The sequence below is a fragment of the Acinonyx jubatus genome, chromosome B4, assembly GCF_027475565.1.
Source record: "Acinonyx jubatus isolate Ajub_Pintada_27869175 chromosome B4, VMU_Ajub_asm_v1.0, whole genome shotgun sequence".
Lineage (NCBI taxonomy): Eukaryota > Metazoa > Chordata > Mammalia > Carnivora > Felidae > Acinonyx > Acinonyx jubatus.
This window is the reverse complement of record NC_069387.1, coordinates 77,023,960-77,050,355: the sequence shown is the minus strand read 5'-3', so window position 1 is coordinate 77,050,355 and position 26,396 is coordinate 77,023,960. Positions and strand designations below refer to the sequence as shown.

General features: G+C 57.6%; 1 protein-coding gene and 1 long non-coding RNA gene across 3 annotated transcripts; one reads left to right on the top strand and one right to left on the bottom strand.

Moving 5' to 3' along the window:
* Positions 1-1,955: 1,955 nt before the first annotated feature.
* On the top strand, positions 1,956-24,408 carry KRT80 (keratin 80). Of its 2 annotated transcripts, none has more exons than XM_027036216.2 (9): positions 1,956-2,560; positions 8,414-8,622; positions 13,208-13,268; positions 13,531-13,626; positions 20,257-20,421; positions 20,873-20,998; positions 21,640-21,860; positions 22,330-22,385; positions 22,476-24,408. In XM_027036216.2, exons 1-9 carry the CDS (start codon positions 2,126-2,128, stop codon positions 22,508-22,510), a joined length of 1,404 nt encoding a protein of 467 aa, XP_026892017.1. In that variant the 5' UTR covers positions 1,956-2,125; the 3' UTR covers positions 22,511-24,408. The 2 variants fall into 2 exon arrangements, with proteins under 2 accessions (XP_026892017.1, XP_026892016.1); XM_027036215.2 differs by having other exon boundaries at positions 1,957-2,560; positions 22,511-24,408.
* LOC113593068 (uncharacterized) lies at positions 11,012-15,356 on the bottom strand. Its single transcript, XR_008300251.1, has 4 exons — positions 14,364-15,356; positions 13,513-14,152; positions 12,579-12,762; positions 11,012-11,889 (listed from the first exon to the last, which is right to left on the bottom strand). It is a non-coding gene; the product is annotated as an uncharacterized LOC113593068 (long non-coding RNA).
* Positions 24,409-26,396: the final 1,988 nt, after the last annotated feature.

Here is a 26,396-nt window from a genome sequence, read left to right as displayed (position 1 = left end):
GCCAGCCTGGAAGCCGGGGACTAGGCCATTAACTGTGCCTTGTTAAAAGCTCTGAGGCTGACAGAGGTCAGCACAAGTCAGCAAGAAACAGCAGACTTAAGTCAGGCAGAGGCATTTTTGAGAATTGGAGCACCCAGCTCAAAGAAAATTAGGAGGCACAGTAAGAAGGCCCTTCCTCTCATTATCACGCTGCCCTTTCCAGGGGTCACCAGGCCCAGAGGCCAAGAGAAGAGGGAGGGCTCATAACTCCAACTGTCTGGGCCCAAATCCATCCCTGCCAAGTTGTGTGACCTTAGACAGGTGCTGAACCCCTCTGAGCCTCAGTTTCATCCTCTGTAAATTGGGGCTGATGAGAACGAATTCCTCTACCTCAAATGTCACGAGGATTCAGGGAGCTAATCCGCGTGAAGCATTCGGGACATACCTGGCGTGTCGGCTGTCATTTTGGCAGAGCCCCCATGCCACTGCCTGCGTCCCCCGTCCCCACAGAGCACACAGGGGTGGCCAGCGTGGGGGAGGGCAGGCTGCTGAGGTGGACCACATGCCATATGGATACGAGGTCGGGGAGGCCGGGGTGGGCCATGCAGCGGGTGCCGAGTGGGGAATGGACAGCACGTGTCAGAAGTGGGGACACAGACACCATCACAGTGACCTGGTCACCCAGAAGTACCTTGCCGGCCTGCCTCCAACATCAGAGCTGGGAACTCAGCCTCGGGATAGTCGTGGCTTCGGAGCAGATTGCTGTGCCCTAGTGAGCCAGAAATGCCCAGTCTGTGGGAAGGAGGTCTGGCCTGGGAGGCGGGAGGCCTGGACGGGGCCGTGTCATCCGGGCACTGGCTCTCATCTCCAGCCCGTCTCTTCCTTCAGTCCCGGAGGGGCCGAGAGCTCTCCTACCCCTGACCCCCTGAGCCTCTCCTAGACACTCTCTCTGCTGGGGTCCCACGGCCCCAGAGTGGTACGCCAGGCCCAGGGAGGGCACACAGGGCCAGCCAGCCAGGGCAAGAGTGCCCAGGACCATCAGGCCAGGCAGGAAGGAAAAGCAGGCCCCAGAGAGCCAGCAACCCAGGAAGGGAAAGAGCAGGGTCTCTGGAACTGCAGCAGGGTGGCACGGAGGGGGCACTCTGGGCTGACTGAACTTTCTGCCACCCCACCAGAGGTTCTCTGGGAACCATGGGGCATCTTTTCTATAGATACTTCATTCTGAAGATGAAACAGGGGAAGGAGAAGGGAGGACGGAGGAAAGGAGAGGAGAGAAAGGGCAGGAGGCAGGGCCACATTCCCACAGCCCTTGAGGAAGAGCTGCATGTGACCCCTGCCATCTCCTCCATTAGACCCACCCCCCCCCCCCCGAAGGCAGGCCCTGGGTCTTAGCCACCATTTACTGAGGGCTTCGTGCCCTGCCCTCCGCTGAGTTCCGTGCATACACCGACTCCCGTGGCGGTGGTATTTTCATCCTCGACACAGAAGTCAAATGACCTGCCTGAGCTCACAGGGGCGGCGGGCAGCCAAGCTGAGTCTGGAGCCCAGGCCTCACTTGGCCTTGGCCATCTGTTTCCTCCCCAGCCCCTGAAGAGTAAGTTGTCCCAGTAGGTGCTCAATAAACGATAGATCAAAGGAGGGAAGGAGGGAGAGAGGGAGGATGACAGGAAGAGGCGATAAGCCGGGTCGACTCTCAGGCAGCTAGAAAACAAATAAGAGGGTGCTGTTTCCCAGTATCAGGATGGCACGCTGCCCGGAACGGCTGCCCTACACTCAGGGAGCGCAGGGCCCGCGCTTGCCTCATCTTTTCCAGAAGTATGTGAGCCCAGATACGTCAGCCTTCAGGTATGCAGTGAGGTCTGTGGTGAGAGGAGCGCTCTCTCTCTCTCTTTCTCTCTCTCTCCTCGCTCTCCTTCCTCCTCAAATCTGCCCTTCCCCTGCAGCCACCCCATCCCACCCAGCCGCCAGCCAGCCCAGCCAGCCCCAGCTCCATGGAGGGGGGGTGGGCGGCTGTGAACAGCCCCCTCAGGCAGGCAGGTCTCAGGCCCTGGGACGAGCTGGGTGCGTGGTGCCGGGGGAGGGGCGGAAGCATCGCATCATCTAACAGGTTGGTCGGGCTGGGAGGCGTCCCGCCCTCCCGGAGCTAATGAGCACTGTAGGACAGGTGTTTGCTCCTCAGTCCCCAGCCTGCCCTGCCTGCGACCAGAGCCAGCTGCCCGCCACCCCTCAAAGGCTCACTCACACCCCCGTGCCCTCCCGAGTCCCGGGCCCGGGGGCCGCGATGGCCTGCCGCTCCTGCGTCGTTGGCTTCAGCAGCCTTAGCAGCTGTGAGGTGACCCCTGCGGGCGGCCCCCGGCCTGGGACCTCGGGATGGGACAGCTGCGGAACCCCCGGGCCAGCCTTCAGCTCCCGCAGCCTCACAGGCTGTGGGCCGGCCGGCACCATCCCCAAGGTAACCGTGAACTCCAACCTGCTGGTGCCCCTGGACCTCAAAGTGGACCCAGCCATCCAGCAGCAGAAGAACCAGGAGAAGGAGGAGATGAAGGTCCTCAACGATAAATTTGCCTCCCTGATTGGCAAGGTGAGCAGATGTGGGGGGGGTCCCAAAAACTAAGGACCTTCAGACCTCGGCAGGTGGCTGAACTCTGTATTTCTGGAGCATCCTGCCCCACCCCTGACCCCAGCCAATGAGGAGCCAGCAAGCTAGGTCTGAGCAGAGAGATGGTGAGGGAAGTCCCTGAGCTATCCTAGCACTGGGGAAAAAGAGGCCCCAGGATGGTTCTAAGGGATGTCTGGATAATGATGTGCTTCATGGCTTGGGGTCACTGACACCAGGGAGGAGCTCTAAGTGCGGCCAGAAGGATACCCTCTCATAGGAACAGCTGATGGAGGCATGCTTGGCCGTCCTACACCAAGGCAGGTGGACAGAGGAGATAAGTCCCCAAGTCCATGCTTCACACCGGGCCTTGGCCCTACTCAGCTCCTGGAGATGTGCCAGCAGGGCCAAAGGGGCATGTGCGGCCTCCAGAAGGAGGCTTCAGGGTAGGGATGCCGAGGTACCATGTCAGGAGATAAGAATGCAGAGATTGGGTGTTGCGAGTCAGAAGCAGACAGGCAGCCAAGCCTCCCCAGCACCCACGTGAGAGAGGGAGTGAGTCCCCAGCACCCAGACTTCCTAGACCCCACTGCCATGGCTGGTGTGCTGGTCCGGGGGCACTCCTGTCCATCTCTGCCCCAGGGCAAGGGCTTCAAGAGCTCTGAGAAAGTCCCGTCCACCTCCCAAGCCCACTCCTCATTCACCTCCTCCAGGAGACCTCTCCCGATCAGCCCTCCCTGGGCTCTGCACCCCCTGCCCTGCCCAGAAACGATGATCACAAAAGTAACAGCTGCATTCACCGCTTACTACAGGCCAGCCGCTGTGCTGGAGGCTTCACAGATTTATCTCAACTTCCCTCGACAACCTTATGAACGCAGTCATAATTTTAGGCCCATTTTACAGATGAGGAAAACTCAACGTCTCCTTCCTGCTCAGCAAACCAGAGCCCCATCCTTCTGCCCCTGCCTCCATCCTTCTCTGCACTTGGCCTCTCTGCTTCGGTGCTCCTCTGCACGTGGCTAGTGTCCCCCATCAGGTGGGCGTTTGCGGAGAGGGGCAGAGGGAAGAAAGTAACGGGCATGGAACGCCTGCTTGTGCCCAGCTCTCTGCGGGACCTTTGCAAATATGTGTCCTTTAGCCCACACAGCCACACTCCCCCGCGGCTATGTCCCCTGCTGTAAAGATGAGGAGACAGCCGCCCAGAGGTTAAGCCCTGTGCCCAAAGTCACATGACCACCTAGTGTACAGTCTGGACTCGGGTTTGTTTCCCGCCCCCCCCACCCCTCCCCCCACAGCTCATGTGCCCAGACCAGCATTCCCGTGCCCACAGCCGGGGTGGCTGCGGTGGGGGGGGGGGGGGGGTGGGATGAGGAGGGAAACGACAGCTGGAGAAGGACAACCATCCACTGAGGTGGCACATTCCCTCCCCCGGCCCCCGCCCGGCCGGTTGTGCAGAGTCCCGTGCTGCTGGGCCGTGTGCCCTAGGAAAACAGCCTGCTACCCTGGGGAGGCAGGTCCCTGCACAGCCACCTCCTCTCGAAACCCGCTCTAATCCCTTAAAAGGAATGCTTCATGAGCTATGTAATTTGGCTCAGATGGGTGGCTTTTCTCTCTGAACGCCAGGGCTGATATCACCTTATGCCTCTGCCATGGGGACAGGAAAGGTACATAGGCACAGGGAAGGGGCCCAAAGGGTTGGGGTCCTGTGCCCGGGGCCAGGGCGACGCCCTCTAAGGTCTTCAGCAGAACTGGAGCCTCCTAACCCGAGAGCCTTGGCCTTGAGATGGATGTTCTTCAGGGTAGGACGCAAGGAGCCATGGGTGCTAGCCTCTTGGGGACCCTGATCATTGGGGCCAAAAAGTCCCAGCTGGTCCACCGGCTCCCCAGAGAAGGTCTGTGAGCTCAGTCGGTTAGCTCGTGTCCCTTCCCATCTCCTTGTAAAGGCCTCCGGGGCCCAAGGGAAAGCCCCATTTCTGGATTTGAGTCCTGGTGCCACCTCTGACCAGCTGTTCAATCTCAGGCAAATTATTTAACCTCTCTGTTTCTCAGTACACATCTGTGCAGTCGTCTTGTCAGGATCAAATGGGGTAATTTTTGAAGAGCATTTATAAAGCACTTACCATGTGCCAGGTGGGTTCTGTGCATTAAATTAAAAATCACATAAATGGGCCCAACCCAGGGAGCTCTTGAACCCAGGTGGTGCCTTCTAGGCAGGAGCCTGAGGGAAGGAGTGGGGAGAGCTTCGTGGGTAGCAGCACAGCATAGGGCTAGAAGGAAACGTATGGGCCCAGCAGCGAGATGCCATAACCAATGCAGGGGTGGGGGCTCTAGGCAAGGAGCAGGAACGGGCAGAGACCCTCCAGCTTTACATCCCCTCTGGGCCCTCTGAGGCACCAAGAGAAATCAGAGAGCACCAAGGAAGAGAAGGAGGAAGAGGTTGGGGGGTGACCCCCAGGAGTCGGCCGGGGGTCCTTGGAGCAGTGTTATTCCTTCCATTTGCAGGCTCTGTTTCCTTGAGCAAGCTACTCGCCCTCTCTGAGCTTCAGATTCCCCTGCCTGCTCTGCTCCTGCTCTGAAAGTGGCCCTGAGCTGTGCCCAGCAGGACAGGGACAGATACAGCCCAGAGAGGAGGGGGAGTGGGCAGAGGCAGCAGGGGGGAGAGGAGGCTGAGGCAGGCAGGGAGAGGCATGCTGACCGCCAGCAGAGGCAGCCGGCCAGGAACTCTCACCCTCACATGCAGACAGCAGAGGGGATGGAGACAGGACAAGAGAAAGGACAGCCAGTAGTACCCCTGAGGGAACCTAAGAGGGGTGGTGAAGTGCCTGGAGACAGAGCCATGGGCACAATGTCTTCCCCAGGCCTGTGGGGCCTCTGGAAGCCTCTGGAGCCATCAACCTGCTTGCACACAGAAGGGCACGAGCCAGTGCTGCATGGAAGGCAGGGGATGTGACAGCCCCACCTCCCCACCACCACCACCCATGTGGGGAGAAGGACCTGCTAGCCCCAGAGTCACCTCTGTAAGCTCACCTGCTGGGACCGTGAGCTGGGGATCTGAATCCTCCCTCCCCAGAGGCCCCTAGCCGGGAGCCCCAGCCTGGCCTGTTCAGGTTCCTCTACCAACAGGACGTGTCTCCCCACCCTGGCTGGGCCTACTGCTCAGCCGGGCAGTGGAGTTGGGTCACAATGAGTTCTGTGCTGCCGGGCTTCAGTGTCTTCATCTGTAAAGTGGGACGCAGGCAGACCAGGGCTTTGCTCTCCGAGGCCTCTCCTAGAGCTGTCACCTGCGATCTAAGGGCGGGGGGGGGGGGGGTCATCCAGAATAGGAAGGAAGGGGAGTAAGAGGTGACTGCTCACCAACCTTGACAGGTTAGGGGCAATTAACTGGTTACCTGGCCCTCCCTAGGTCTTTGTGGCAGAAAGGGAGGAGCCTTTGGGCAGGGGAGATTCTGGATGGGGGATGAGTTTCCATCCCCTCCCACCAAGACAACGAGAAACCACCCCCCTCCGGAGGCAGCCTGCTCCATTTGTCACAACCAAAAGTGGCCTCTGACTGGCCTGCCTGGTCACATGTACAGCAAGCGTCTCCCAGCAGGCTCATAGCGAAGCATAGGAAATGGAGGTTAGGCTAAGGGAAGGACTTCCTGGTGTAAAGGGGGTTTTGCTGCTTATGGGTGGAGGAAGGAGCCTCACATCTCTGCTCTCACCTCACCCTCAGTGTAAACACAGGGCTCTGGCTTGTCAAAACAGACGGAAGGTGGAGTGAGCAAATAGCGCCCCCACCAGAGATCCCTTACACACACACACACACACACACACACACACACACACACACACACGAGTGGGACCGAAACCTTCTGCGCCTCCATCCCTCCTGCACCTGTTTGGCTGTGACAACAGCGGACGGCAGGCTCAGGTTGGCTGTAGGCAGAACTTGCCAGAACAAATGGGAGCTAAGAAAGGAAATGATGGCGCGGCCTACCGGGCCCCATGGCCCAGTAGCCCAGCTGGTGTTATCTAACACAAATGTCACAGGGGACTTCTCAAGGGTATTACGGTCTCTCAGAAAACCCAAGAAGGTGGGCAGGGCAGAAAGAAAGAGGAGGACCCACCCGGCACCCAAATTCAAAAGAAACAGGGAGTCCACGAAGGTCCAGAGTGGGCGGGGGCATCAGACGGGCCCGTCTGGGAAGCTTGACCACCAAGTCGCCACGTGATCCTGGACAAGTCGCTTGACCACCCTGGGCCCTCACCTCCTTCTTTATAGGTGACGAGCACAAACCAGCTGATCAAAAGGCTCCTGGCTATGATTCTGGCTCTTTCAGCTATGATTCTGAGAGCTGGTGCCAGCAGTGGTCAGGGGAGCGGCCAGCTACCTGCTTGCGGCTAGAGGGAACGTCACCGGGCTGGTTATCTATCACAGCATCCCCGTGACAACAGCCTGCCTGTCCAGGAGCCAGGCCCCTGCCGTCTCTCCCCGCTGCCCCTGTCGTGGGCACCAAGTGGTAGGGATCCCACGAAGGGACCAGGCATCTCCCAGTCTGACGGGGAGGGTGGTAGGTCTGGACAAGTAAGGAGCAGATGACCTGAGAACCTCGTAAGGAAAGGAAGGGGGGCGTCTTTTGAGCTGTGAGGCTTCCTGCAGGAGGGGTGCTGGGAGCGCATACAGGAGGGGCAGGGATGGTGGAAGAGGAGGGGCAGAGAAAAGCTGGAGCCCCGAGAGGACAGGCAGCCTGGGGGAAAGCCGGGGGCCCCCTCAGGCTGCGCTGGGCTGGACTGGGTGGAGGGAAGGACAGGAGTCAAGAGGGATCCCGACAGCACGCGGTGGCTGGGGTGGGAGCCGCGGGAAGCCCTGCATCAGTGTACGAAGGAGGCAGGATGGAGGCAGTTTGAGAGAGGCCGCTGTGCCCAGAGCCCGCCCAGTCGTCACCCTCTTGGCAAAACTGGCCCCAACTAGAGGCAGAAACCAGTCCGGGAAAGGCAGGTGGGTCCCAGGGCCCGCGGCGACTCCAGCAGCAGACAGGGGGCCGCATGTTGTAGGGGGTAAAAGATCCTAAACCCCAACCGCCTGGATTCCACACCTGGCTCTGCCGCTTGCCAATTTTGTGACCTTAACCTCTCTGTGAAGTGTGGCAGAAGATAACCGTACCCAGCCCGTCAGGTTGCTAATGAAGCAAAGATGCCAAGCACATAGAACAAGGTTCCAGCACACAGTAGGGGCCGCGGAAACATTAGCTAGTAGGACTGTTCCAAAGCGCCTCCCCGGCTTCCTCTCCCAAATAGCCCCGAGAGACGGCCAGGGCAGGCCATCGCATCCCCAACTTCTAGCTGGGGAAACTGAGGCTTGGAGAGGCTACAAGTCCAAAGTTGTCGAGAGGATTAGCATTTCAGTACTAACCAGGCCCTCCCCTGCTGAGTTTCCAAGGCAAGATGAGACTAGGCCTGTCAGGTGGGGGGGGGGGGGGGTGGGATGGCAGACAGGCCTCTGACACCCTACGTTCCCTGGGTCTCCCACCCAAGCCCCAGGCGGGCGTGGAGGGCCTCTCACATCATTGGCACATTCAGCCCCTTCCCTCCTCTCTCCGACCCCGCTCCTCCCCTAGGAAATCTTTTGCTAATTGGCCCCGCCTCTCTCTGATGCCTCACCTTATCTCTCCATCTTCTGTTGGAACCATCAGTAAGTGGAGATGTGATCTGAATGTGCCGAGTGGGGCGAGCACAGAGCAGATGAGCCACCACTGTGCAGGGAGGCCCCCATGCGGGCAGGCGAGCTGGCCCTGGGCGCCCGCGCACAGCCTGTCTGCACCCGACCCTCACACCGCTGCTCCCCTGTTCTTTCAGGTGCAGGCCCTGGAGCGGCGCAACCAGCTGCTGGAGACCCGCTGGCACTTCCTGCAGGGCCAGGACTCCGCCACCTTCGACCTCGGGCACCTCTATGAGGAGTACCAGGGCCGGCTGCAAGACGAAGCGCGCAAAGTGAGCCAGGAGCGGGCCCAGCTGGAGGCCAACCTGCTGCAGGTGCTGGAGAAAGTCGAGGAGTTTCGAATCAGGTAGGGCGCGCCTTACAGGGGCCGGGGGCAGGGACTGGGGTGGGGGGCAACCTGCACTCAGACGCAAAGGCCAGGGCACCAAGCCACGAAAAGAGAAGACTTCCTTGAAGAACATTCCCTTCCTAAGACTGACTGACCGAGGACGTACTATATGGCAGCCAGCATTCTAAATATTGGGAGGATATGACAGTGAACCCACAGCCACCTTTCCAAACGGTGGCCATGCAACAGAGTCAGTCTTGCACTGGCTGACAGCTAAGCACCCGGGCACCATCGCAGCCCCCGTCCCCTATCCCCTCCTCTTCTGCCCGTAAACACGCTCGCTCTCGCCCACACATCCCACTGGCAATGGGAAGTGGTCACCAGCTAGAGCGACAAATGGGCTCCTGCCTGGGATACGGTTTGGAAATTCGATCTCGGTGGGGGCTGGAAAGGGAAGCAGGTGCAGGCAGGAGGCAGACACGGCGGGGTTTGGTGGAATAAAGAAACAATCCCCGGGGCGCCTGGGTGGCTCAGTCGGTTAAGCGGCCGACTTCGGCTCAGGTCATGATCTCACGGTCCGTGAGTGCGAGCCCCGCGTCGGGCTCTGTGCTGACAGCTCAGAGCCTGGAGCCTGTTTCGGATTCTGTGTCTCCCTCTCTCTGACCCTCCCCTGTTCATGCTCTGTCTCTCCCTGTCTCAAAAATAAATAAAACGTTAAAAAAAATTAAAAAAAAAAAAAAAAGAAACAATCCCCTGTAGTGACACGTGCCTGACCTCAGTGGTCACCTTGCGATCTCAAGAGACGAGGGAGCCCCAGCCCCAGCCTGCAAGATGCTTATGGACCGAAAGGGGCTCCCTCTTTGCCTCCATCCCCTCACTAGGTCCGCGACCGCGGGCAAGTTGCTTAACGTCCACACCTCATTTCCCCCTGTCTGGAGGGGTGATGGTGATGCTGAGCCAGCCTGAGCCTGGTGTGAGAAGGCAGGGGGCTCATCATGGTGCCCGGCAGCCAGACATGCCAAGTCTTCTGTCCCCTAGAAAGAAGGCTAAAGTGGCCGTCACACGGTAGTGACCTTGACACAGGTTTGCTGAACCGAACTGGGCAGTCTGGAAAGGCAGACCAGGCGCTTGGGTAACTCGGAGGGGAGGTGACATCTTTGACCAGATAGTGGGCAGGGATTCCAGGACGAGGGAGGCTGAGACAGAGCAGAGAGGCACCCCTTCCTGTGGTGGTCTCCTCTGGAGGAGGGGGGGTGGGGCAGGAGGCTCCTGAACCCCTCCCCTCACCTCCTCCAGCACTTGGCCCAGCCCCAAAGCCTTGCCAACCCAAGGCGAGGCCTGCAGTCTTGGGAGAAGCCAGCCAGGTGGGGCTGGAGCATAGAGCACCCTATCGGGAGTCCAGGGGTCTGGACTGTGGCTCAGCTCTCCCACCACCTCTCTGTGTGACCTCCCCTGCTCAGGCCATATTCAGAGGAGATGCTCACATGGGAAGCTCTCCCCATTCTAGAGGCCTCAATTTCGTCATCTATCAATCTAGATGGAACTTGCTGGCCAACAGGCATGATCTGCAGGCCTGGCCAGGGCTCGTCCTCATGGTTGAGCCCCTTTGTGGCCTAGGGGCCACCTATCCCCAGCCCTGCCCTACCAGTTCCTATGGAAACCCATAGAAACCCTCACTGCCCATTCTGGGCTGCCTGGCTTCAATGCCTGACCATGATGAGGAGAACAGGGTCGGCAGACCAGAACCCAAGACTCTATTCACTGATATCCAGCCAGTCTTCGGCCCCCAGAGAATCAGAGAATGGCCGGATGGGGGCCTTGGATCTTCCCTTCATGGGGATGGAAACACAGGCCCAGAGAGGGCAGGGAGTTGTCCTCAGTCACACATGCATGTTAAGTCCCATGCATGCTAAGTCCCATGTCTAACCCCAGCCAGCCGCGGTACAAGGCCTGCTCCTGTGAGCCCAGCCAGATCACATCCATGGAGGCGCTTTGTAAGTGGAAGTTCTGTACAAACACTACTTGTTGTTTTAATCTGGCTCAGCCTCCTCGTTTGGCCCGCTGCCCGCCTTCCATCTGCTACCTGAGCTTTGCTGTTTGGGCTCAGGGCCTCTCTTCCCCTCTCTGGGTAGGGAACCCACCAGGGTTGAGGAAGATGAGTTTGGAGGGCTTCTCCGGATCCACAGGCCAGAGCCAGGGAAGCTCCAGCCTGGCTGTGCAGAGCCCGGGGGCCCCCAGGAGCCAGGAGATGCCAGGCCAAGCCCTAACAAGGAGGGGTGTGCCCTGCCTCTATAAGGCCGATGAGATCAGCTTCACTTCTGGAAATAAACAAGTTGCGGGGGGGGGGGGGGGGGGCGGGTGCCGGGGTGGGTGTGACAAGCTGAAAAGGGCTGAGAAGGGGTTTGGGAATTGGTGGCTGGCAGACTGGCAGGGGATTGGGAGTGCAGCGGGGGAGATGGCATTTACCCAAGTCTCCATGAGGATGGAGACCTCCAAAAGCTTTGATGTAGCCAGGACCCCAAGGATCAGGTAGCTAACTCTTCTATTTATTAAGGATGAAGCAGGGGCCGGGCAAAGCCTCTTGGGAAACCACTTGCCCAAGGCCACACAGCAAGTGACTCAGGGGTACCATGTACAATTGTGCAAGAGGTTCACTGCACAAAAGCATCTGGTTGAGGAGGTGATCTAGGGCTGAAATCCAATGGAGTTGGTGAAGAGGGAGGAGGGAAGCCTACACAAAAGGATGGAAAGGGCAGTGAGGAGTAAGGAGGAGGTTTGACACCTCAGAGAACCCCCACTGGACACCTCTCCCCATGGTCCTGCCCCCCAGGCAGGCAGAACTCTGCTATCCAGATGGGAGGAGAGAGAGAGAGAGCCTTGAGCACTGGGCTTATGTGGAGAGGGCCAGTCAATGAGGGGCTTCTCAGCTTGGGACTTCCTCAGTGGTCACCAAATTTCCAGTGGGAAGTCTAGGAAGGAAGTGCAGAGAACCACCCACACTCCCTCTGCAAAGAGGCCTCCCATGGTTTCTCTCCAGAAATGCTAGAGGCCAAGGCAGAAGGGTTGGAGGCCGGGGCCTGGCATTAGATAGAGCAGAGCTCCGGTAATAATAATAGCTTTAGCCGGTAACATGCACTTTGTAAACACTCCATGTATTAACTTATATAACCCTCGTGACATCACAATTATCACGACCGAGGCGCACGCAAGTAGCTTCTTCAAGGTCACGTGGCTAGGGAGCGAGGAGCCAGGATCTGAGCCCCAGTAGTGTGGCTCTGGAGCCCGCTTGCACAGGAAAGAGTGCAAGTAAACTTCCCGGGCTTCCCGGGCTCTGTTGGGCCCCAGACTGCAGGCCAGTCTCCCTGGCCCACCCTCCTCCCCACCCCCACGACCTGCATCCTAAGAGCCCCCCAGCCCTACAGACAGACTCTCGGAAGCCAGGGCAGTGTCTGGGGAGCCGGCGTGTGCTCAGCACACGGAGTTTCAGAGACCCCGTGCCCAGCGGGCTCTTGTCGGCTTGGGTCCACTCCCCTGGGTGTCTCAGGGAGGCTGGTGGAAAAGAGGGGGCCGTTCCAGCCAGCTGCTGTGTGCAATGGGTGACGCTGCCTCCGTGAGGTCAGGGACCTGGGAAGGCGGGCGGCTGTAATTAGAGCCGCCAGTGATTCAGGCATTCCCTGGGGAGGAGGGAAGAAAACAGGAAGCGCAGAATCCCCACATCCACCCATCACCCTCAGCCCCAGGGGCCAAGATTAGAGGCAGGGGTTAAGATCAGTGACCCAGAGATCCCGTCTCCCATCCAGCAACGTTCTTATTCCAAACACAAGGTGGGCCTGAGTAAGGAGGAGACAAATCTAAGAAGAGAGAGAAGTCACCTGTGTTGAGTTCTGACTCTGCAATATCTGTCATGCATCAGGGGTGGGCTTGGTCCAACCCCACCCCTGATAGACAGGCGAGCCGAGGAAGGAGGGCTTCACCTGCCCAAGAGCACACTGTGGGTCCCTCTGGCTGCAATGTCCACACTCTCCCCTCCAGAGGGACCATGATGGAATGGTGTCCTACCAGCGAGCAAAGCAGACGAGGTGGAGGGAGAGGGTGAGCGGTGAGTGGGCATCTTGGAGCAGACTTGACCGAAGGCACAGCTTGCTGGAAATGGAGGTTCTTGGGGGGAGGAGATAGGGAAAAGAGGAGAGAACAAAGTTAGGATGAAAGGGTGCTGTGCAATCCAGAGAGGCTTCCTGAAGGAGGCAGATATGAGGAAGAGCCAGGAAGGGGGACAGATGCCCCCAGGAGAGGAGTGGCTGATCATCTGGAAGGAGCGCGAGAATGGGGAGCAGATGTGCCTGCCTCCCCGGAGCCCGCACCACGTGTCTTGGGCCTAGAAGGGATGTGTCACAGAAGATGAGGGGCTACATCCACCTGAGGCAAGGGCCGCTTTTTTTTTCCAATTGGCACAAGGCACCAAATGGGACAGCAGAGGCCCTGAGCCCCACTGAGGAGAGTTCATCGTCCCCCGAGTTCCTGCCACATGCGGCTGAACGGCCTCTCTCTCTCTCTCTTTCTCTCTCTGCCGCTGCCTCGCCCCCCCACCCCAACCCCATCCCAGGTATGAGGACGAGATCTCCAAGCGCACAGACATGGAGTTCACCTTCGTCCAGCTGAAGAAGGTAGCCTACGCTGCATGTCCCAGGGGCTCCTTCCCCGTGGACCCTCTGCCCTTGTCCCCCGAGGATCCCCCAGCAAAGCCCTCAGAGGCTTGAGTCCCGGGACCATAGACAGACACCAATATCTGTCCTCACCCTGCTGCTTCTCCCCGGCACTGAGCCAGGGCCCCCCTGGGAACCACCCCCAGCTCCCTCAGGATGGGCACCGCTCTCCCGCCCTGGGACGCCGCCCTCCCGCATCACTCACCACTGCTCCCACCCTCAGGACCTGGATGCGGAGTGTCTCCGGCGGACCGAACTGGAGACCAAATTAAAAGGCTTGCAGAGCTTCGTGGAGCTGATGAGAAACATCTACGAGCAGGTGAGGAAAGGGGACCGGTGAGGAAAGGGGGCCAAGAGCTCGGGGGAGGGAAGGGCGGCCAGCAACAATTTCCTCAACCCCTTCCTGCACTGCGGTCAATAATCCCACGTGTCCCCACATCACTCATTTCGTGGAGCACAGGCAGGTTCCCAAGAGGCCTCTCTCTCAAGGAGAACCTGTTCCTTGGAGTGTGCTGGTGTGCGGAGGGCATGTGGGGGACCGGTGCATCCAGGCAAGGGTTGGGAAGTGGCCTTAGGGGCAGAGAATCAGGGGGCCTTGACCAGCTGTCCTTATGGAACTGATCTCTTCCCATCGCTGCAGCCTAAATGGTGGGCACCCCCAGGCCCGGGTCTGAGAGGCACGCACTTCCCCCTCCCCTGTTTTGGGCTGAGGCAGAGAAGACCTGTAGTCAGATCCTTTGGTTCCCAGACAATGCTAGCTTCTGCCGGAACAAAAATGACCCAGGAAATGCAGACAGGGGAGCCTCCAGATCCCTTCTGATTTGTTCCCAAGTCCTCAGCTGAGCCTGGGGAGAAAACGGCCCCGCAAGGCCGAGGGCACGGCCAGTGCGGTCAGCAGATGGGCCCTGCTGCTGGCCGGAGCCGCCGGCCCGTCCGCGCCACTCTGCCTCCAGGGCGTCCTCTGGGATAGATGTTCTTCTCCCCACCTGCCCAGCCCATGAGCCCGGCCCATGACTAGGAATACACCTGGGCGGTGCCAGAGGCACACCCACCCACCTTCTTGGTCCGTGCTCCATTTGGATTTAGCAGCTCTTGGACCCCAAATCCTGACTCTTCATTTTTCCCCCCATTCCTGTGCCTTTGGGCAAATTGTTTCTCCTCCCTCTGCCTCAGTTTTTTCATCTGTAAAATGGGCTGAGTCATAACACGGGGCCCATAAGGTTGTGCTGATTATTCAATGCAGTCATCCAGGTAACAAATGGCGTTGGCAAGCCTGCCGGGCCCCTAGCACCGATATCACAGCAGTGGGCACGATGGGCAAAGTCCACGCTCTCGGGGGCTACCTGAGAGCTAAGAGGGGACAGGTAACCCGCCAGTGAACGAACATGTGAGCGAGATCGTTTGGGAGGGTGAAAAGTGCCAGGCTGCAGAAAGCCAGATGTGGTAAAATGCTGGAGAGGGAGGGGAAGGTCAAGGATGGGAAGGGGGGGCGGGGTCTCAGCGGAGGTGTGAGTGAGCGAAGGCCCCCGCTGGGGAGGTCCGGCCCAGGGGAGAGCTCAGTGGGTTTCGTGCAGAAGATCTGTGTAAAGCACCGAAGACACGAGGGGTCTGGTGAGGAAGGGGAGAGGGAGAAGTGGCTGTGGCTAGGACGGAGCGGGCAGGGGTCGGCTCACACGGGGGCTCGGCCCCCCAGTCGGAGTTTGGAGCTCATTCTAAGAGCGCCGGGCGGCTCCCGGGGTGGGGGGGGGGGGGGCATTGGGAGGGGTGGTACAGAGCGGGGAGGGGTCTGGCCTGTGCCGTCACGAGACCGCCGTGCACGCGGGGGTGCTCAGTGCGCATGGCAAATGTTAGCGCGAGGTGCCTAGTCGGCGTCGGGTCGTAACGTCCGCGTGTCCACCGACTGCCGCAGGCTAAGAAGGCAACACTGACCCTGCGCTCCAAACTCTCCCCACGCCCGTGGGCCTCTAAGCTGGCACTCACAGAAATAGAACGCGAGCCACGTATGTGATTGTTTTTCCAGTAGCCACATTTAAAAAAAAAAAAAAGCAGAAAAATTTAATTTTTTCCCCTCCCGCCCCGAAAAATTTAATTTTAATAATACGATTCATTCGGCCCGTATATCCACAATGTGATTATTCAGCATGTAATCGATACAAAAAAGTAAGAGGCTGTTTTACATTCTCTTTCTCACGCAACAGCTCATCTCCGTTCTGACTAGCCACATTTCAAGGGCGGGCTACCACACGTGGCTAGTGGCTACCCCAAGGGGCCAGGCAGGTCTAAGCAAAGGGAGGTGCCAGCCACAGCTGGCTCAGGGGCCAGAGAAGCACAGTGGGACGTGAGTAACCCCAGGAGGGCTGGACGCTCTAGTTTTGACTTGGAGCAGACACCAGATCAGCAAAGCACGGCTACAGGGGCGCCTGGGTGGTTCAGTCGGTTAAGGGTCCGACTTCAGCCCAGGTCATGATCTCACGGTTCATGGGTTCGAGCCCCGCATCAGGCTCTGTGCTGACAGCCCAGAGCCTGGAGCTTGCTTCCGATTGTGTCTCCCTCTTTCTCTGCCCCTCCCCTGCTCACGCTGTCTCTCTCTGTCTCTTAAAAATAAATAAATGCAAAAAAAAAAAAAAAAAGCGTGGCTATGTAGCCCACCTCTGCATTTCAGAAAACAGGCCTTCCCTCTCCCAACACACACACACACACACACGCACACACACACACAGGCCAGGAAGCCTCAAAAGCGGATGACCAGGGGCTGCTCTGGGCCTCATCTATACACTACAGCTGCCTGGGCAGCCCTCTGCCCCTCACCTCCGGGGAGATTAGCCGAGGGATCTACTGACAACCCCCTGCAGGCAGGCGCCCCTCCTAAAATGCCGACAAAGAGAACCTGATGGGTCTAAGTTGATTTGGTTCCTGCCTGCCTGCCTTCATAGTGCCAGGGAGGCTGCTCCAGGAATATAGGCTGCTTTGCCTCCGGACATTTCACCCGGTTTCATCACCTATCACAACAACAGTATGGTTAGCTACTGTTTATTGAGTACCTACTATATCCCAGGCACTGTGCTAAGTGCTTTCCAGATGTAATCTCATTCACTCCTCACAGCAACCCTATAAAGGTAGGCATGATGATTAAGAGAGCACAAACTTTAGAGCAGCTTGGATTTGAATCCTGGCTCAGTAATTATGTGAGCTCCAGCACGTTCTTTTATCTCTCTCTAGACCCCAATTTCCCTATCTATAAAATGGGAAAATAATAGAGCCTAGCTTACTGGCCTGTTGTGAGGATCTATTTTGTTACTATACGCTAAAGCAGGGGCGCCTGGGTGTCTCAGTCGGTTAAGCGCTGACTTCAGCTCAGGTCGTGATCTCGCGGTTTGTGAGTTCGAGCCCCGCGTCGGGCTCTATGCTGACAGCTCCGAGCCTGGAGCCTGCTTCAGATTCTGTGTCTCCCTCTCTCTCTGCCCCGCCCCTGCTCACACTCTCTCTCTTTCTCTCTCTCTATCAAAAATAAATGAACATTTAAAACTCGCATATATATATATATATATATATGCTAAAGCAGTCAGAACAGTATCTGGTATATGGTAAATATTAAATGTTAGCTCGTTTTGGTTCTACAATTACACCCATTTTACAGATGAGAACATGGAGGCTCAGAGAGGTTTTTAAAAAACCTGGCCAGGATCGCACAGCTAGCAAGAGGTGGCAGCGTTCAGAGCCCAGTGCCATTAAGCACTCTATTTTACTGAGCGGCAGTCAATTACCCCCGCAGAGTCACCGCCTCCCCTGACGCGGGAACCACAAAGAGGGTCGTCACGCACGTGGCGGTCTCCTCTGGCTCTGGCTCCGAAGAGAAGCTCTAAACTGCACATTGGCTCATTTGTTGCCAACTTGGAGGTGCACATGCTCTGTAGGGCCCATCCCGTGGCGGCTGCCTGCACACAGCCTGCATTGTTATGTCCTCTGCAGCCCAGCAGGGCCCAGCGTGTCGCAACAGGTCTACAGATGTTCTGCACCCTCCGTTTCCTACTTCTGTTTACCGAGCTCATGCTTACTCTGCCTCTTTCCAGAAAGGGACTGAGTCTGCGCCATCGGCTCTATTTTGCCGATCCCTTTTCCCTCCCTCCCGACAGTGCGTTCTGACAGTGCCCTGGCCTTTTCCTGGCCTGTGACAAGGGCCAGCTCCTGCCTGGGCTAGAGGGCTTTACGTGAAACTTCCTATGCCCGCTGACCGGCCCCCCCCGCAACGTGTTGACCAAGGAAGCCCCAAAGCTGCATTCCCGAAACCATCCACAGCCAAGCCCTGGCTGGGATACTGGTTCCAGGTGGGAAATGTCAGCCTCCAGTGGTGACCTGGGAACAGCAGAGGTGGGACATGGGTCTGTAGGGACCATCAAGCTTATTCTGACAAAGGGGTGGGGCTTCCCCCTGCTTTTGCCCAGAGATCTTTGTTAAGTGCATTTGAAGAGCAGTGAAAATCCTTCATCAGGAGACTTCAAGGGGCAGCTGGCCACCAGGCTCAGGGTCCTGCCAGCTCCAGGATGGGGACAGGTTGCCCCCAGCGGGCCTTCTGTACACCCACCACTGCCTTAAGCTTCCTTCTGCACGTTCCTTGTCCCCCGGGAAACCGGCGGGTGAGGTTGGGCAGCCAGCAGACAGGGCGGGGGGGTGCCTTCCTCCTCTGGTCTCCAACCTCTCTGTGCATAAAGACAGACCGAGGCTCAGGAGGGGGCCCGAAGTCAGCAACGAAGGTCAAAATATGGTCACGAGACAAAAACTGAACGTGGATCCAAGCAGGCCTCACCAACTGCCAGTTTTCAGGAAATGCAGGGGGCACGGGAGCGGGTTTAACACCAGCACATGGAGCAATCAGTAAAATCCAGACTGCGGGGCTCGCTACAAGGCAAGCAACCCAATGTTTCCAATAAGAATAGCGAGGCGACTGGGTGGCTCAGTCGGCCAAGTGTCCGATTCTAGGTTTCAGCTCATGATCTCATGGTTCGTGAGTTCAGGCCCCACACCAGGTTCCATGTTGACAGTGCGGAGCCTGCTCAGGATTCTCTCTTTCTCTGCCCCTCCCCCACTTGCTCTCTCTGTCTCTCTCTCAATAAAAGTAAATAAATAAACTTAAAAATTTTTATTTAAATAAGAAAAATAGCAAAAGAGAGAGAGAGAGAGAGAGAGAGGAAGAGCAAAAGTTGGAAGGGTATCTATAGAATAAGAGAGACTTAGAGACATATGGCCCAGTTGCACTAGAGGGACCTTCTTTGGATCCTGATTCAAACAAGCGAGCAAGACAGAGAGAGGGAATATATATATCTCAGAAAAATGGGAACAGGGACCAAAATTTGCTGACTGAGGCAAAGGCCAAGAGTGAACTGTGAATGCCAGTAGGAGTAATTGTGCCGTCTGTGCCCCACGCCCTCCCTCCCCCCAAGTGAGCCCCACCCCTGCCTCCCAGGGGGCCCGCCCCCCTCCCTGCCACCTGACTCACTCTGTCTGTACAATGCTGGCCACGGACCCTCGCTCCTCCTTCCCGCACCAGCCCTGCCCAGGCCTGGGTTGTTCCGCACCTCCAGGGGAGGTGGCCCAGGGCCTGAAAGGTGACACCGTGCAGCCCCTTATGAAGACCCCTGTCCCCACCTGCCTCTCTCTACGTACCCCTGAGCATTCAGGCTGGAAGCTGTCAGGCTGCAGCCTGGGGCTAGAAAGAGAGACTGGCTTCCGCCCCTGTCCCTGCCTGCCTCTCTAGGGGAGCTTAGCTAGAGCAGCAAGGGCTCTTGGAAGGCGGTCTGCACCCACGGCTGTCTCCATAACCTCTCTGTGCCGCATTCTCTTTCCTGTCTGTGACCTGGGTCCCGCCAGCCTGGCGAGGATGAAATGTGAGGTCTGGAAAGCACTTAGCACACAGCCTGGCCCGTAATAAGCCCCCCGAGAGCTGTTACCACTTCCAGGGGTCTCTGAAGATGTGGGCTGGCGTTTCCTTTTTTTTTTTTTCTTCTCTGACAAAGTGAGGGAGCAAGGGCAGAGGGAGAGACAGAATCCCAAGCAGGCTCCACGTTCAGCGTGGAGCCCGACGGTGGGGCTCAGTCCCACGAACCGTGAGATCATGACCTGACCTGAGCCGAAATCAAGAGTCCGACACTCAACCAACCGCGCCGGGCTGGCGTTTTCGAAGCAGAGGAAAGGACAGAGAGGAGGAGGAAAGAAGGACCCTAAAAGATGGGGAGAAAATGAAAATATCGAGGCTAAATTGTGTTGTCGTGGGCAAGCTCCTCAGCCAGATTGGGGGGGGGGGCAGGTTGTGGCAAGTCCCTGGGGTGACTCTGAAGTCACCTCGGCCTCTGCCCCTGGCAGGGGAGCAAGGAAGACAGTTTTGTCAGCCTCCAGCCCCATTCCCGCCTCTCATCATTCACAGGCTCCCATTCCAATACTTATTCAACAGTGTTCACTTCCAGATGTGGGGGGGCAGGGAACAGAGAGGGCAGTGGCTCCCCAGGCCCTCAGGGAGCTCCCATCCAGAGGGGGAGGCCAGGCTGCATTACCACTGAGCCACGACAGAGTAGAGGGGCCACAGCCCCCCACCAGGCATCCCAGGCCTTTGCCCCATCAGCCAGGAGCAAAGTGTCCCACCCTGGGAGAGGTGGGGACACTGAAGAGAAATAGGCTTTCAGGATGAGCCTCTGGAGCCAGGGGTCCCTCACTGCCCCGTCCCCTCTACCCAGAGAGGAAGGCGATACTGGGTGAGCAGGGGCAGCGAGCTGCTTCCCAAGAGTCGGAGCTGGGGGCAAGTGGCCGAGAGGCGCCCATCACTGGGTCATCCCTCTAGGAGGCACAGAGCGTCACTCTCCACTCACCCTGGGGACGCAGGGACCACGGGGGACTATGGCTGGCTGCGGGTGTGGTCCACCTCCACCAGCCCTGAGCCCCCGCGTCTGTGCCCGGCCAGGAGCTGAAGGACCTGACAGCCCAAGTGAAGGACGTGTCGGTGACCGTGGGCATGGACAGCCGCTGCCACATTGACCTGAGCGGCATCGTGGAGGAGGTGAAGGTCCAGTATGATGCCATCGCGGCCCGCAGCCTGGAGGAAGCCGAGGCGTACTCCCGGAGACAGGTGCGGGGCTGACTGAGCCGGGCGGGGAGGGGCTGAAGTCACCATCAGCTCTGTGCGCTGACAGTCTGTGAGAGGGAGGTGGGGAGCACAGGGGCGGCGTGGGGAGCACAGAGGCGGCACAGCCGGTTCACGGGCAGGTGTGGACAATGTGAGAGCCCAGCACTCCAGCACTCCAGCACTGCCGGCCGAGAGCTGATGCGCTGGGGACAGGTCACGGTCGACGCCCTCCAGAAGCCACCCAGTAACACCAGGCCAGGGGTGGGTCCAGCCAGAGTCAGGCGTGGAGGGGGTAGGAGGGCGAGGCTGGCCTGGGAGTGGTGGCTGCAGAGGAAGTGGAGCTGGGGAGGGGGGCGCTGGTAAGAGAGAAAGGGAGCAGCAAGGGACAAGGGCAAGGGCACAGGGAGGGATGCAGTGAGCTGCCCCTCACTGCCACCTCCTCCGCGCCCTCCAGCTGGAGGAGCGAGCCGCCTGCTCAGCTGAGTTTGGGAACAGCCTCCAGAGCAGCCGCAGCGAGATCGCTGACCTCAACGTGCGCATCCAGAAGCTTCGATCCCAGATCCTCTCCATCAAGAGCCATGTGAGTATCTTGAGGCCCCTCCTGGGCGTGAGGCAGGGAGGAGTGCAGGGGCACACACGCTCTCACCCTCACGCACGGACACACGCAGACACACACTCACATGCTGAGAGCATGCAAAGCCCTGGGCAGGTCACTTAGCAACTCTGTGCCTCAGTATCCTCACCTGTCCTAAGATGGCTGTGAGGATCACGTGAGCATTGCATGTAAAGGTGCTCTGTAAACTGGCCAGCGCCGTGGGAACGGTGCAGAGCACCAGCACAAATACCCAGAACCCACCTCCTCCCTCCCAGGCCTCTGGCCAATGATACAGAGAAGAGAGCGGACGCCCAAGCCCAGCGACAAGGCTTAGAGCAAGTGCTGCCCTCTCAAGACAGCTGAGACCGGCTCCCGGGGGGGGGGGGGGGGGGGGGGGGGGGGAGGCTGCAGAACTTCCCTCTCTCGTGGCCTCCGGAAAGGGTCTCCTTAGGTCTAACTGGACTCCCTCTTGCCTCAGGGCAACCCGGCACCACACCCAAGAATAAACCGCCGCATAGCCCTCCCTGCCGTGCATACCTCCCCCTTGGACAGAGGTGGGCTCCCGGCCCACTCTCTCCTCCCGCCCAGTGCTCGCTAACCCCTTCCCTCTGTCGTCCTGGCTGCAGTGCCTGAAACTGGAGGAGAACATCAAGGTGGCCGAGGAGCAGGGGGAGCTGGCCTTCCAGGACGCCAAAGCCAAACTGGCCGAGCTGGAGGCCGCCCTGCACCAGGCCAAGAAGGACATGGCCCGGCAGCTGCGGGAGTACCAGGAGCTCATGAACACCAAGCTGGCCCTGGACATCGAGATCGCCACCTACCGCAAGCTGGTGGAGGGCGAGGAGTGCAGGTGAGGGCTGGGGCTGGCGGGGTGGGGCTGCAGGACGGACTGGACACGGGTCCCACGCAAAGCCAGCCTCCCCTTCCAGCAGGATACGTGAGCCGGGAAGACCTGGGGTCGTGTCCTGGCTCAGCCGCTTACAAACTGGGACCTTGGCCCGTTCGTTAAATCCTGTTTCCTTATCTGGAAAAGGAACTGACCGTAACACAGCCTGCGGTGGGGAGGATTGATAACGATTCTGCATGCAAATGTCTGTCGTAATTAAGTGCTCAGTAAATGTTAGGTACTTAGGCAGGGGAGAGGAAACAGAGGCCCGGAGAGGACAAACTGCCTAGCCAGGGCCACACAGCAGGCCAGCCCAGGACTGCGAATAACAGCCCAAGAACTGCCCTCCACTTGCCACTCCCCAGGGCCCCAGGCCCAAGGGGGCTTAAGCCACAGGCCCCCTTCACATCCTACCATTTCCCTCCTCCCCCAGGATGGACTTGCCTTCTACCGCCATGGTCAGCGTTGTGCAGTCCAGATCCAGAACCGGTGAGTCCACTTGCCCTAGGAGGTGGGGAAGGGGACACGGGAGGGGGGATGCCCTGAAGGCATCATTTTAAGTGGCTCCCAAACCTCCAGCCCCTTCCCTGCCCCACCCCTTATGTTCCCTGTAGCTGCCTCCAAGTCTGGCCTTTCAAGAGCCCCCTCCCGGATCAAGAAGAACAGAAAAGGCCCTGTGATCCAAATCACCGAAATGTCTGAGAAGTTCCTCTCGCAGGAGTCGGAGGCCTCAGAGTAAGGCAGCTGGACCCCGGGAGCCCAAGTCACCCCCCTGCAGCAGGAGGGACTTAAGCTAGGCTCAAGAAAGCAGCTTGGAGCCGCTAGGTTGGGAGGGGAGGCAAACCTGACTCTGAATGAGACAGAGAAGGGTTCACAGCAAGGCCTGCTTTTTCGTGGGCTGCCTGGGGTGGCACGGGACTGTCGCCGGCTCTTGGGAATCACGCCACTCCATCTCGGTATTGCAGTCCTGCCCTTCCCACCTCCTGGCCGGAGGCTTTCCCAACTGGGTAAACTGGTATCAGGGGTCAGTTTTATCACCATCTCCTTGCTCTTCTGAGGCTCCTCCGCAAACAGAGGGCTCTGACCGAGGAATCTTTGGCCCTTTCGCCCAACCCTTGCCCTAAACTCGCATCTCAAGCCTTGCCTTGCCTCTGCCCCAGGACTGAGGCGGGTGCCCTCGCTCACCCAGCCCCAACCAGCCATGAATCAGGGGCTGGTGTTCCTGGGTGCTGAGCACCCCCGGGGCCCCCAGAGACCTGACAGTATTAGGGAGTGAAAGGAGGAAGTTCCCCAGGTGTGTGGGCCCTGAGCCCGGGGGTCAGCCCAGACACCTGTGCCTCTTCCCTCCTCCTGTGGGTCCAGTCAGAACTGGACAGGCTGCCCAGCCTGCTCCCGGCTCCTTCTCCAGAAGCTATTCTTGCCATGATAAACCCCCCACGGGAGGGAAGCCCGATGGCAGCCTGGGACCAAGCAGGAGAATGTGGCCCTCCCCTCTCCTCCCTGACATCCGGCGGTTCACCATCCTGCCCAGGATCCAAGCTCTCTGCACCCCCATCTCCCGCCTAGGTGTTTCCAAGCCTGGAACTTGGCCCTGGTGTGCCAGGCCCTGGAGACCCCTAGGCCCACCCCTATCATGAAACCCTGGGCCATTTCCCATGAATCCCACCTCTCGGGGTCTCTGTTCTCTCCATCAGGCCGATCAGATTGACCCTTCCCTCCTTTGTATCACTGAGGGGCCCAGGAACACCCCCGCACCTGTGGGGTGAGAGCCCCCTCCTCCCACCACGCCCACTCCCCTGCCTACAGTGGGGCCATGAAGAAGGCACAGTCCAGGCAGGTCTGGGAGCTTCTGAGCCCTTCAGATTGGGCGGGGGAGCCCCAGCGACAACCAAAAGGAATTCCGCATCCAAAGAGAAGATCAGGGCTGGGAGGAGCGTTCTCTTTCCTCACCTTGGCTCTCACCTCTGGGGCTCACAGGGGGATCCTGGCAGCTCCAGCCCCCCGGGTCCACGAACCACCCTCTGTCCTTCCCTCCCTTCTCCCTACCTGCCCTTGCCTCTCTCCACTGCTAGCCTCAGTCTTCCTTTCCTTCATCTCAATTTCCAGGACATGGTCCCCCAAGGCCCCTGCGAGGCCTCAAGGTCCTCCAGCCTGCGGGGGGCGCTGAAGGGCCACTGACTCTCAGGCTGGAGGAAACTCAGACATAGACTCATCCCTGAAGTCCCCAAAGGGTGCTGATTGCTGCTCTTTCTCTGCCTATTTATTGGTTTCCAAGGGAGCAAGTCTTCAGTGGGGATGCAAGGTATATAAAGTATATATATTATTTTTCATAACTTATGTGGCTTTTAACTTATTGCTTCCCTTCCTGTTTCTGCATAGTCAGTGCTATATTTACTATCTGGATAAACAACACATATCCCAGCCACCCCGCTGGCTGGCAGACTATCTCGGGGCAGTGCCCCCTTCTCCCTCCAGGGGATGAATAAAATGCTGAGATTTGTCCGTGGAAAAAGCTGTGTGTCTGTTTTGATCTGTCCTCTCTGGATTGGCCAGTCACTCACTGATCACATAGGTTGACCACAGGACTTTGGGGATCCTCCAATTATGGGGAAAGGGGTCCAGGGACTTATACCTTCAGACCAATGCAAACGTGGACACAAAAAGGTCTCCTGCCCCACCACCCTATAATAAGACTTGCCCAGTGTCAACCTACGTTCCCGACACCTCCTGAGGTGTCTAGGCACCACGTGGCCACCTCAGCAAGCACAGACAATGGGGGATTCCCCCCAAGCTCTTCACTGCGACCGTGGGGGTTGGCACAGCCCAGAATATATTCTGATGGGTACAGGCCTAATCCTGTCAAATCAAATTTTAGATCAACAAACAAGGATTCAAGGACCTTCTCCAAGCCCAGCCCTGCACTAAGGCACCCACAATTGTTCCCCACCCCTCCATCTCAGGAAGCTCACAGTCAAGTCGAAAGATAAGCTATCTACCTAAGATAGCCAGCCCGAACTTCCTAACCAAGTGAGAAGTCCAAGGAACCAGAGAATCAGCACAGGCTTCTTGGAGGAAGAGGGGCTTTAAGTGAGCACGAAGGAGCTAGCTAGATAGAAGGAAGAGCAGGTGTCTCAATGACAGGACGCTTGAGAGCAAAGAAGGGACTTTGAAGCGTTCGTGTCCTGGCTCACCCACTCACTGAGACCCCAGACAAGTGGAGCTTCATTTTCCTCATCTGTGAAATGGAGCATAGACCTCCCCTACTCACCAGATAGGGTGTTTGAGGATCTGACAAGATAGCTGTGTTCTTTCCTATCAGGAATACCACATCCTTCATTTCCAGCACTCTGAACTATAACAGGATTGTGAGAAATGTCACTATTATTATAGCACGTGTTGTGGATTAAACCCACTAGTTTGAATACCAAATAACAGGCAAAAAATGGGCCTCGGGCTGGTCCTCTTGGGGCACAGTACAGCCAGTCCCCCGGACTGGAAGTTCTGAGACTTCTATTCAGGGTTGATCCATTCTTCTGAGGCCCCTGAGGTGTGGGCTCTGCTCTCGAAATTCAGCAGAAACTGCTGGATAATCCACATTCCCATCTAGGAGAGGTCTAGATCTGAGACTAACTCGCTCCTTACTCTATTCTATTACTTTCTGGATTATGAATTTCTAAATACTAATTTGAATTTCTGGATCTGAATATGAATTTCAGAGCCAAAAATTACACACACACTTGTTATTTCCTTCCTTCTGCTTTCTTTGAATTTATTATTTTTGTTAAGCCATCTCTGTGCCCAACTTGGGACTTGAATTCATGACCCTGAGATCAAGAGTCGCATGCTCTACCAACTGAGCCAGCCAGGTGCCCCTGAATTTGTTATTTTTACCATTTTCAATTTCTTGAGTTGAATGCTTTAGTTTCCCACCTTTCTTCTTTTTCAATATAAGATTCTTTGAAGACCATAAGTTTGCTTTTGAGAACCATTTTGACTGCTTCCTATTTTCCCATGTAGCATTTTTATCAGCATTTCATTAAAAGAACTTTACTCTTTAACTCATAAGTTATCTAGAAATTTCCCCACACCTGGGTCGCTCATCTCCAGACATTTATTGAGTGCATACTTAGTCTGTGCCTAGACCTACATGGATGCTGAGGGAGACATTAGATTCACCCAACACTTATCCCTAACTGTCTGCTTTAGCCATGTTTCACTTGCCTGCTTTGGTGCCTTTTATCTCCAGAAGACTCTCAACTCCTTGCGGGTGGGGATGGCATCTTATCACATCCCCAGGGCCTTGCACGGTGCCTGGCATGGGAGGTTTTCACTAAAAAGTGAAACTGATGACAGAATGAATGAACAGTGTACCTTCCCAACTGAGGCCTCCTGGCCTAAATGAGCCATGCAAGTGAGGGTGCGGCTCCTTGACCTTTGTATCTCCAGTGCTAATGCAATGCTTGGCACATTGAAGGAGCACAGTTAGTGCAGGGAGGGAGG